Source organism: Simochromis diagramma, unplaced genomic scaffold (assembly GCF_900408965.1).
Source record: "Simochromis diagramma unplaced genomic scaffold, fSimDia1.1 OVJJ01000494.1, whole genome shotgun sequence".
Lineage (NCBI taxonomy): Eukaryota > Metazoa > Chordata > Actinopteri > Cichliformes > Cichlidae > Simochromis > Simochromis diagramma.
This window is the reverse complement of record NW_024387311.1, coordinates 357,364-369,583: the sequence shown is the minus strand read 5'-3', so window position 1 is coordinate 369,583 and position 12,220 is coordinate 357,364. Positions and strand designations below refer to the sequence as shown.

The window sequence follows — 12,220 nt, the reverse complement described above, 5'->3', positions numbered from 1 at the left end:
GTCCCACTTTATGTGGGAATGGAAACGTTTTTATCTCTTGTCCCCCTGCCACACATTGAGATAGCGTACCAGATATCACCATATTTAATGAGCATTAATAACACGTCCCCCACACGTAGTTTGGCCAGTGTGCTTACTTTTAAACAATATGTGGATGAATATTGCAGAAAGAGTCACTGAGAGCTGCTTGGTGAAATGCCTCAAGGTTCTCTTAGGGCCCCGTTGTAGGTGTTGTGACAGCGGGCATGCACGCCACTCAACTGCACAAACATATACATCAGTAATGGTATCCTCCCACACTTTGATCTTCCAGAAAATGCAGTGCAGCTCCCTTTCTGTAGGGGGCAGCCTTGTAACTGGAAATACTTGACAAGGATCAACCATCCTTTTAGTTTTCCTTGTCTCTTTCTGTTACATACACTCGTGCTGTCTCTCTCACTCTGTCTCTTATACACATACACACACATGCACACATGCACATGCCATCATGATAACAAAAGATGTACAAATATGTGTGGAGGAGCACGGGTGCGTATGTCTCCCAGTGATTGGGTCCAGCCTGTTTGATTTCTCAGTGTGGATTGGATAATCTCCTAATCTGATAATGACCCACTGTGGGGATTTAGTGATTAAAGTTCCAAGGCAAATGGTCGTTGCCATGGCAAAAGAAGATGAAACTGTTTGTGTGGCTGCACAGAACAGAACTGTCACATGAAATGTTGCATGGATATCAACATACGCATCTATGATAGAGATGTATCGTCAAAGTGGATTCTCTTTGAATTCACTTTTCTATTGTCAGATGTTTTAGCTTTCAGGACTGAGGGCCAAACTTTTTGGTGGACAAAGTGCTGGATTTTCGTCTTTTTATAGAAGCTCATGTTTTCATTTTCAGTTTGTTTGTGATGGTCTCTGTCTAGAGTTCCAGTTTTCTTTACTCAAACACTGTTTCACCTTTGTCTGTTTGCAGTCTGGCTCTTTTCCTTGTGAGTGTTCACAGCGTTTCTGCTGTGGTCAGGCTCATCTCAGGAGGACATGTACATTTATAACAGTTATCACCATCCTTGATTGCTGTACATAACAAAGGGAGACACTTCCAGTTCTTCGAAAAGTTCCTCCAAGAACAATATAGGCACTTTTGGACCTCTTGGTTACATGCATGAATCTCTTTTAATACTTCAACTCACCAGCAGTTAACAGACAGACTCTTTAATGGAAGACAAAAGAATGCCGACATGCCGAAAGTGCAAACATTATGAATCAAAGGTATAAAAGTTTGCTTTTAACAGGTTTTTTCAAATAATGTAATAAAAAAAAAACCCAGAATCTCAACATTAAACTCACCAAACAGACAAAAGCCATTCGCAGCCTGCTGCTTTTAGTCCAGTGGCTCAAAGAACCCTGAAGTTCTTCAAAGCATCTTTGGAAGATGCTTTGAAGAACTGCTAAGCTGCTCTCGCTATTAGATTAAAACATGCAGGATTCCATGTGTTATGCAATTCAGCTGCTGATGAAAGTGAACAAGTCACCCAAATTAAAGTCTCATTTAGGTGGATTACCCAAAACATTGCTTTGCCATTTGAGAAATATGCAAAAAACAAACAAACAAACCAACAAACCAATGAAACATGGATATGAGAGGAAATGTAAGAGTCCAGAGCAGGCAAGTCATTTCCCAGTGAAGATGGGACAACAACCAACTGCACAATTAATTCAGTTCATTCATTCATTTATTCAAACCACACTCCGTACGTATGTGTGCGTGAGCTGTAGCACAGCCAATCAAATTAACCAGATTTTTTTTAAGAAGAAAAAAAAACACTCAAAAATGCTGCAAAGAGTTATTTTTTTCAGGTACATAAACTATGAAGTAGTCAACAAAAACAAAACGAAATGCAATATGCAAAACATGCAAGAGGAGAATCACAGGCAGAGATGGAACAACTTCCAACTTTGTCCGACAGTTGAAGTTGCATAAAGAACGGTAGGTTCTCTTTTGCTACGATGAGATAGGTGACTTCATCTAACTTTGTGATGTCAACTAACTTTAATGTGTGTGTTGTCCTGCTATTTTAAAGCCGGTCCTACAAGCGCATCCAAGAATAACATGCAGCTTATCTCAGAATTGTGGGTGAAAATTATTCTTGAAACTAAGTTTGATTGAGCTGCATCTTATAGAGGTGCAATTTCACAATTTGTGTATATTTTCTAAGTTCAGTATTTCGTCATGTGTTGAGAAAAACAGAGATTTAAAAATCACATGGTCTAATATTTACATTTAGCATAACTGCAACATTCTTTTTTTTGTTTTTTTAAAGACTCGAAAGGACTTGAAGTTCAAAGTTTCAGACTTGTGACTTTACTCGACTTTTAAACCAGTGACTTGAGACTCGACTCTGACTTGAGGATAAAGACTTAAGACTTACTTGAGACTTGCAAAACAATGACTTGGTCCCACCAGTGCTCTCTCGTACTTTGTGTGTTAGTTAGAAGCTCCTCTGTTTGTACACTGGGCTTTTGTTTCATTTTAGATTGTGCTTCTGCCAGGTTAAAGCTCTTTACTCATCGTGGCCTCATGTCCTGGATTTGGAGCCTCCTCTCGTCTAACTACACAATTCAATTCAATTCAATTTTATTTATATAGCGCCAAATCACAACATAAGTCGCCTCAAGGCGCTTCATAGATACAGAGAAAAACCCAACAATCATATGACCCCCTATGAGCAAGCACTTTGGCGACAGTGGGAAGGAAAAACTCCCTTTTAACAGGAAGAAACCTCCGGCAGAACCAGGCTCAGGGAGGGGCGGGGCCATCTGCTGCGACCGGTTGGTGGTGAGAGAAGGAAGACAGGATAAAGACATGCTGTGGAAGAGAGACAGAGGTTAATAACAGATATGATTCAATGCAGAGAGGTCTGTTAACACATAGTGAGTGAGAAAGGTGACTGGAAAAGAAAAACTCAATGCATCATGGGAATCCCCGGCAGCCTACGTCTATTGCAGCATAACTAAGGGAGGATTCAGGGTCACCTGGTCCAGCCCTAACTATATGCTTTAGCAAAAAGGAAAGTTTGAAGCCTAATCTTAAAAGTAGAGATAGTGTCTGTCTCCTGAATCCAAACTGGAAGCTGGTTCCACAGAAGAGGGGCCTGAAAACTGAAGGCTCTGCCTCCCATTCTACTTTTAAATACTCTAGGAACAACAATGCAACTTCCTCCGTGTGCTGATGATTAGTCCCATGTAAGGCCTTGGTCATCCATGATTTTTTTCTCTTCCTTTCAGTAGCTCAATGAGCTACAGTAAGTTATCAGGGTTGAGCTGCTGTTGTCTTCCATCGTTTATTCTGTCCTGGAGCTATTATTTCAATGACAAAACAACCTTTATTAAGGTGGAATTCAGAAATTCAAAGGCAAAAAATAGAATCCAAAGTGCCACAGTCGGGATAATGAACACAGACACTCTGAGCCTAAAGTGACTTTAGATACACAGGAGGTAAGAAGGGAAGTGGAGATACCTGGGGAACCTCGGAGCTAAAGTCAGTCAGGACGATGACAGACAGGAAATAAAACACCAGACAATAAAGTAAGACAGGAAGTGACTGACAAAGCTGAACTGCACACAGGTGAACAGGCTATGTGATATCTTATCTCACTTTAAACAGATACATGTGATGAAAAATAGAATTCAAATAACTACTTCTGTCAAGCTTAAAGGTTCCTTGTTACTCCTGGGAGAGATGTGGGGACGTGGGCTTTACATACTATTTTATGTGTGCTGCAACATTACACAGCATTATATAGAGACATACATAATAAAGTAAAATCTTAATTCTGGTGTTACAGAAGAACACAAACAAGATGGAACCAAAGACATTAGATAATTAACACAAAATAAAATCATTTCTTTTCTGTAGACTCACATTGTGTTCATTTGTTGGGAAACGACGACACAAAGAGACACAACAGTGTGTGCGTATGTATAAACAAAGGAGAGCGCACATCGCTGACACACTCGCTCAGCTGCTCATGCTCCCAGGCAAAAAAGAAACCAAACAAACAATGTGAGAAGCAACAAGAAGTGCAGTGATGTCCCAGCTCTTTTATGACTCAGATGTGCAGCTTTGCATCTAATGGGATGTTTTAGTGAAGCATGCAGTGTGTTTACACCAGTGTTTCCCAGGCTTTTGGAGCCACGGCCCATATTTCACATTAGAAAAATCCCACAGCACACCACCAAACAGACATGTCACACAAAGCATACGGATCATTCTTCCACCAAATATAGCCGAACTGGCTCGGTTTGTCCCAGTATACCTTTGTTGCTTCCTTCTGACCACTACTCATGCTAGGGCCTTCATCTGGGTCGCGTTTTCTCCAGGACCAGGTCAGACTGAACACTTTTTCTTTTTAAACATCGTCTCACACCATGACTGTTATTTAAGTTCTTCTTCGTCTTCTTCTGTTTTTACTGCCAGTTGGCAACACATTTATTAGAGCAGGTGGTTGCACTGCCCTCTAGTGGAAGAGAACGTCGTTGTTCTGCCTGTTACTCACGCCGTCGCTTAGAGCACCAATCAGGTTGGCCAGTACTAATAATGTTCCACGGCACACCTGATCATTTCTCACAGTGGTTGGGAAACGCTGGTTTACACTGTGTGCAGCGTGGAAAGGGGAGTTAGTGATGAGAGCCTGTTACTTTAATCAGCTGCTTAAATCAATTTCCACTTTGCTCACTGGGATAGGACCGTGTCTCTTTGTGTTTTGTGGAAAGTGTCTGGGACTGTGAAGCCTTGCCTGGTGCAGGCTCTAAAGGATGAGATGCTTCACATTTGGAGACAAATCTCAGGTTGGCTACGACTGCAGTCAAGTATTAGCCAAGCTTACATCTGTGCTCCCAAAGCCTGCCTCTGGAGTCAGTACAAGACCTCAGGGTTTGGTAAGGGCCTGGAAAGACTCCAGCTTCTTTAATCCCAACAACTGGAAAACATCACAAACCTTGTCCTGGCTTTAGACAACTCACTGCTTTAACAGTTTTGAACTGTTTTTACTGTATTTCCGCTGTCACTGTAATAATGGTTTATTTTATTGAACTGAAAAACTGATAGATTGAACAGAAATGTTCCTTTTTGTTTTAATAACAATATCTTTAACCAGGTCTTGTAAACCTAAATGTGTAATCACATGCGAGTCCATGTGATAGTCAGACTGGGCTCGGATCAGTTTTTTAAAAGCTTAAAAGTTGAATTTACCGGCACGGACTGAATTCATGAATCCAGCGTGTAGTCTGAACAGGATTCAGAGAGCGTCAGGGTCGATAACCACACTGCTGTCCTTTTAAAGAATATGATGTGGATCCACGCCAGATTGATCTGCTCGTCAGCTGGTTTTAAATTTAGCTTGTTTATGGCATTTTGTTCATGGACAGACAGAATCTTGTACTATAACACACCCTAATATCAGCTGACTGGTTTAAATCTTAGTCACCTGCACAGAGAAGGCTAGTCCCCATACTGCAGCAGTAATAAGGATAACTGTTTCTAAGTTACAGACCTGGGTTCATTTGTCAAACTTGCCATGCTGGTTCTCTCTGGGCTCCTGTTTGCCCCACTGAGCACAGCTATTTACTGTGTCTAATGAACCCATGCAGGCGATATGGGATCTCCGCACAGCCAAGCCTCAAACATGGACCTGGATGTGAAACTCTAGTTCATAGCTTGGCTTTTTACCCCATCAGTGACATCTGAATCACAATGGGGACATTAAGCTAACATAGCAGCTTAGTGCTGGTAATGGTAACATCAGTGATAGGGTTTATGCTTCAAACATCATCAATGTGTTATTTTTGCTGAACAAATCTGGGTGTCTTTTGTTTATCTGTTGAGGTTGTTTTTTTTTAAAATCAATTTCTGATCAAAATTACAGATATAAACATGGACCCGGGCTGTGTTTATGCTAACATGGACAAAACTCCGCTCAAAACAATCTATGTTGTACAGACTAAAAGTTTAAATGTACTTTCCAGGGACATGCAGGTTGTATATGAAACACACTGAGACACCAGCTGGAGACACACTCCAGGCTCCAAGAACACAAGAGCAAGCTTTTGTTAGAAAGTTAAAGTTAGTATGCACAGTAGCTAGAACTCAAAGAGTTAAGAAGAAAATGTAAAGAAGCAGGAATGAAAGAGAAAATACGTAAAGATAATTAGGGCAGCTTTAGTGCGAAGTAATAGCCATACAGACTGAAGCAAAGCAGACAAGAGCAAGAAAACCCCACTGAGCTGTAAGCAACGCCGTGTGTGTCATACAGTCTGATCTGTGCCTGGAGTATTTGAACAGCCTTCTTACAGAGGCCTATATTTAGCACGTGCTTGTGCTGTATGGATTTGTGTGCATAAGCTTATCATCACTTCATCAATTGGTACTCTCCATATCTGCTGGCAGCTGCGGAGCATCGTGATTGGAAATATGCAGAGCATATGTTAACAACCACAAGCTAACGTCCAGGCTTTTGCACCACAGCACAGACATGCTTCAAAGACTCAAAGTGCCTCTAGGATTTGCCAGGTAGGTTTTCAGGTTTTCAGCTGTTTCAGTGTCTCAGGCTGAAGATGAATATCTCAGCACCCGGTGCTCCAGGAAACGTTCCTATGAATTTTACTGTTATTTATTGTTTGTGTCAAAGACCTCCTGCAGCCTCACGCCCGTGTCACTCAGAAAGTTTATTTGGGGGCAGCACTTTATAATACAGCACACAAATAATGGTGTAATTACTGACCAGTCACCATGCATTTCTTTATTCGTGTAGGGGGGTAACTTTCAGCAACTAGAATTACCATATGAGAAAAATGTTTATGTATTTTCTAATTATTGCCTTTGGGCAATTTGCAAATGACACTGTAAGGATATACATGTAATAATAATTTCAGGAAATTCTAGAAGCAAGAACCTTAAAAATATATACTTAGTGTATTCTTTCTATTCAAACCTCCACTTGTGCTGTACCTGCCAGTGAGGATATTTTACTGATAGAAAATTACACCTCAAATCTAGAAAAGTTACGCACCAAACTGAATCAAAAAGAAGCTACAGAGTGCATACTGGAGCGCTCCCCCATTTATGAATGTAGTGTAACAGTGAATTCAAACACAGGCAGGTTCAGCAGGTTTTACCTGTGTCCGGTGGGAGGGGCACAGTCATGTTGCTGGGATCACATGCACATGGATGCACATTTCTTTTGCTTTGATCGCTTTGAACAAACAGCTCAGTTACAGTCACCAGTGTTGTATCTTTAAGCGCTGTTGCCTCCATTTGATTGATTGATTTTGTCTTTGCATTAAATTCATTTTAGGGATCATGGATGAGGCTGTCTCTAACAAAAAAGCTTCCCAGCAGCACTGAGCTGAGACAGCACTGTGGTAACTTTTCTTTTTCTTTCTCGCATTTTTGTAACATTAGCTGATCAAAATAAAGCCAAAATGAAGAATCGTTGTTTGAGTAGTGAAGATGACAGCATAGACGGTCTGAATGCTAAAGATGAAGGCAGAGTAATGGATGTCATCTGGGGATTAAATTGCAGTTTCTAAATGGAGAGCAGGGCACTTCTGCATTAATGTGTTTAAAGGCTCGTAAGCCCCTCCTCTCTGGCTCAACAAGAACTTGTTAGCGCAATGGCCAATATCGTCTTAAAAGAAGCTGTGGTTGATACAAATGGAAGTGTGGGTAGAATCTATGGAAAGACTCATGTTCACGCGTAACGAGGCCAAACACAATTAAACACGTTACCATCGAAGTAGCACAAACATCCAGAGAGAGGGGAAAAGGCAGATTCCGTTGAATGGAGCTGTTACCAGCAACAAATAAAGCCGCTGCACAGCCACAGCAAGAGAAAATGACAGGTAGGGTGAGAAATGTGTGCGAAACAAACCACCGAATCATTTCCAGCCTCAGAGGGTTTTTTTTTTTCATTTTCCGCCGACTTTAGTTATGTAAGAGATTAACCGTGTGGCTGAAGGTGGAGATGTTTGGAGCGCACAGGCTGCTTCGCTGGAATTAGTGCCTGTGCACCATCATGTGGCTGCTGGCTGAAGGCTGAACGCTGCGACCGAGCCTCCGCCTGTCTCACCGGAGAACCGGGCTCCATGTCAACATGCCAACGTTTTCAGTCATGTACAAAGGAGCGGTGATCATCAGCAGGTAAAGGCGAGCGGCTGCGTGTGCAGGTAGAGGTTAGTCTGTGTGACAGCAGCGGTGACACGATGCTGACAGCTGAACTCTGGAAACACGGAGATGCGTTTACTAACCATAACTCTGTCCCGTGGAAACCAAACACACCGCGTGTCTTCTCGGGCTTTTTCTGGTAACCGTGACGCTGACTGTCCGTCTGTAACACAGGCGCGTGGATCTGCTTCGTGTCTCACACGGAGATGTGCTTCGTGCTCTTCTCTCAGGCTTATCGATATGTTCTAGTTTTCCGCGTGAAATGATGCAGTGATCTTTCTTGCATGTGCTACAAACGGATGAGCTCCAGAGACCAAGTGCGTCCCAAGTTTCCTTTGAAAAGAGCCTCTATGAGGCACTTTATCGGTTTCATTAGCGGGTTCCATTGTGGACATTTAATGTTCAGTCTGTGCTTTTACTGTGTGGCTCATTGATTTTGTAAATGTTGCTGATTTGGTGATCCGTGTTTTACCAAAGTTGGAACATTTACTGACAGACGTTTGGAAGCTTGTCTCATCGACATTTTATCCGTTAGGGTGAATGATGCAGTCGGCAGTGTGGAGCTGCTTCAGTTATGTTTACAATATGTTTCTCATGCCACAAGTTATACTTCATCCATGTGTGTCTAACAACACAACCACTGAGTTTTTTGAATGGCACCAAGCTTCAGCGAGTGTATTCATGACTCCGGTCATTCCCATAGACTGTATGAACCTTACAAACAAATAAATAAAATGTTATTTATACCTTTCTAGACAGAGTCACAAAGTGCTGCACATAAGATAACAAATAATAAAAGGTAAAACAATATAAAACAGGCAAAAATTAATCAAAAACAGTTAAAAAAGGTGAGTTTTGAGTTGTAAAAACAACGACTGAGTCCACAGTTCTTAAGGTTTGGGGGAGAGAGTTCCACAGTCTCGGGGCCACAGTGGCAAAAGCTCTGTCACCCTTAGTTCTCATCTTAGTCTTTTTTATAGCAAGTAAGCCTTGATCAGATTACCTCAGGGACCTGCTAGGGACATATGGCTGTAGCAGATCAGAGATGTAGACTGGTGCCAGTCCATGCAAGGCTCCGAATGTCAAGACCAGGAACTTAAAATGGACTCTAAATTCCACAGGAAGCCAGTGAAGCTGAGATAGCAATGGTGTCACATGTGAATTTAGGATGACCTAAAACCGGAGACCATCACAGAAAAGGATGGGTGATGTAGATATGAGGAGAACCACTCTGAGGCAGTTCCAGATACACCAACCCAGTGTTGAAGCCTTTCAAGGAGGATGTGGTGGTCAACACTGTCAAAAGCCGATGTGAGGTCCAACAAATCAATCAAAATGTCATTTGAGACCCTAAGAAGGGCTGTTTCTGTGGAGTGAGCTCATTTTTGGCATTTATTAGACAGAGATCGAGCATTAAAAAGCGCCATATTCAGCGAGGTAGAAGCCTCAGTATTTGCAAGGGCTCGAGTTACAGGATGTAGATACTTTTGAGTATCTACGTTTGAGCCATCACGCTCGTAGAATCCACTCACCGAGGGAATAAAGGGCCAGACGGCAGAAGAGTCTGGATAAACCCTCCTCAGACAGGGAAGTGGAAGACAGGTCCCCCTCCATGGAGCTTTTCCGAGCACAGGAGACATGGTCCGCTCGGCATTTCTTACCAGCCAAACCCCGCCGCCAGTAAAGCCTGAGCTTTACCCAAATACCTCCTCTTCTCCCTCTCCTTCTCCGTGGTCTAGAGGAACCGCCGAAAGTGCCTAGCGAGGCTCCAGCTGATGGAGGCGGGTGGAAAATACCGGCGGAGGACGAAGAGACATTGTGAGGCACCATAGAGGACTGGATGGATAGCAAAGCCAGACGAACATACACCAAGGCAGCCAATACATCGTTAAAACTAAGTGAGAACAGCGGAGCAGAAAAAAATAACACAAAAGTAGCAGAGCGCGACAAACTGCACCCGGCAGCGGCAGAGCCAAACACAGGCGCCATCATACCTTTCTTTTCAAAAGGCCAGCAGGGGTTAACAGCTATAGTTGCATAAAAACTGTATGTCCTGTAGTGTTACATGGGTAATCTGCTGTCACCTCTGGAAACACACAAGGCATTAACCAATGAGCGGGTGGTTTCATAGCTGGATCCACCCCTCACTGCCATATCCAGGTTGGAAACAAGCAGTCGGTGATTTCACATTAGCCTCATCCATCTTTTATGTTGTCTGTGGTTATGCCTATGGGTTTGGCTTTTGCCACTGTATTGGTCTGAATGTGATATAACTCTGTGCACTCAATTTTTTTAGGACAATTACTCAGCTAGCCGTACACCTGTAGACCTGAGGGTTAAACTGGGACTGGGGAAAGGGGGGGACCTTTGTAGCTGTTCAGTGGCAGGAAATGACTAATCAGCTGACCCGTGCTGGTGCTGGTTCTGAGGTTTAATGCTCTTTGTGGATTTTACCAGCTGCATTCTAAAATATATGTGGAGATGTTACGTGAACCATCATGGCTGCTTTCCAACTCCTGGCCAATGTGACCTTTGTACAACCACAATTCCAAAAAAGTTGGGATGTGGTGTAAAAACATTTTATTCAGAATAGAACATAGAGAAAGCATCAAATGTTTCAACTGAAACATTTGATGCAGTCCTGAGCAAAACTTTAAGACCAAGGCGAAAAAAGGCAAAAAATCCTATTTTGCATGTTTGGATCTTAACAAGGTTCCAAGTAGAGCTTCAACATGCAACAAGAAGGAATGGGAGTGACACAAAACATTTTTGGATCATGCAATTTATTGAAAACAACACTTAAAGTGAAACAGGCTGTTTCACAGCTGATCAAAAGTTTAGGTCCACATGCCTTCAGGCCAAATCTGTGCTAAAATGTGGATTCATCATCATTTTCTGTCAGGTAGTCTCACTGTCATGACGTTCTGATGGCAAAGGCAAAAAACGTTCCCTTTTGAACGTGGTCGGGTTGTTGAACTGCATAAGCAGGGTCTCTGACAGCGCGCCATTGCTGCTGAGGTGGGGACGCAGTAAGACAGTCATTTGGAATTTCTTAAATGATCCTGAGGGTTATGGAACAAAATAGTCAAGTGGAAGACCCAAAACAACTTCACCAGCACAGAGCCGGAGGATTCAACTGGCTGTCTGTCAAGACACTGGAAGATCCTCGACCCAATTTAAGCCCATTACTGGTGCCGACTGCAGCCCCATAACCATCAGACGGCATCTCAGACTGAAGGGCTTCAAAAGCAAGAAAGGTCTTCAAAGGCCTCGTGTCCTTGGACGCCACAGAACTGACTGTTTGGACTTTGAGCGCCAAACATGGGACATTGAAAGGTGGAAGAAAGTTTTATTCGCTGATGAGAACACATTTAACCTTGATGGTCCTGTTGGTTTCCAACGTTACTGGCATGACAAGCAGATCCCACCCGAGGTGTTCTCTACGCTCCACAGTGGAGGGGGGACCATAATGGCCTGGGGTGCTTTTTCCTTCAGTGGAGCTTCAGGAGGTGCAGGGGCGTCAAACAGCTGCTGGCTGTGTCCAGATGTTGCAGAGAGCGTCCCTCATGACTGATGGCCCTCGTCTGTGTGGTAACCACTGGGTTTATCAACAGGACAATGCTACAGTACACAATGCTGCAGGACAAGAGACTTCTTCTAGGACAATAACATCACCCTGTTGGACCATCCTGTGTGTTCCCCTGATCTAAATCCAACTGAGAACCTTTGGGGATGGGAAGTTTACAAAAATCGACAACAGATCCAGGCAGTAGATGCCTTCATGCGGCCGTCTTCACCACTTGGAGAAATGTTCCCTCTCACCTCATGGAAACACTGGCATCAAGCATGCCACAACGAATTTTTGAAGTGATCAACAATCACTGTGGAGTGACTCATTACTGAGTTCATGTTTGCAACATTGATTTCTGTTTTGGGGGGTTTGCAGGTTTTTTGGAGGTGTGGTCCTAAACTTTGATCAGCTGTAAAACAGCCTGTTTCTGT

The 12,220-nt window shown here is 42.9% G+C and overlaps 2 protein-coding genes across 7 annotated transcripts in view; one reads left to right on the top strand and one right to left on the bottom strand.

Moving 5' to 3' along the window:
* LOC120717155 (G2/M phase-specific E3 ubiquitin-protein ligase-like) overlaps positions 1-12,220 on the bottom strand; it is a 29,984-nt gene that overhangs the window by 15,699 nt on the left and 2,065 nt on the right. Inside the window, exon 2 of the mRNA XM_040005019.1 lies at positions 3,123-3,128. The gene's annotated coding sequence lies outside the window, so the exon portion shown is untranslated. The remainder of the gene's footprint in view (positions 1-3,122; positions 3,129-12,220) is intronic.
* Positions 5,167-12,220, top strand: part of si:dkeyp-72e1.9 (syntaxin-binding protein 4) — a 61,013-nt gene continuing 53,959 nt past the window's right edge. The window contains exons 1-2 of one of the 6 annotated variants that reach the window (XM_040005017.1): positions 6,526-6,565; positions 7,350-7,416. Coding sequence is in view for 4 of the 6 variants with exons in the window: in XM_040005015.1 (XP_039860949.1) it covers positions 8,148-8,194 (47 nt within the window). In the remaining 2 variants the exon portion in view is untranslated. Of the gene's footprint in view, positions 6,566-6,967; positions 7,417-7,449; positions 8,195-12,220 lie in introns of those variants that run through there. The other 5 variants (XM_040005013.1, XM_040005014.1, XM_040005016.1 and 2 more) reach the window with 5 other exon arrangements.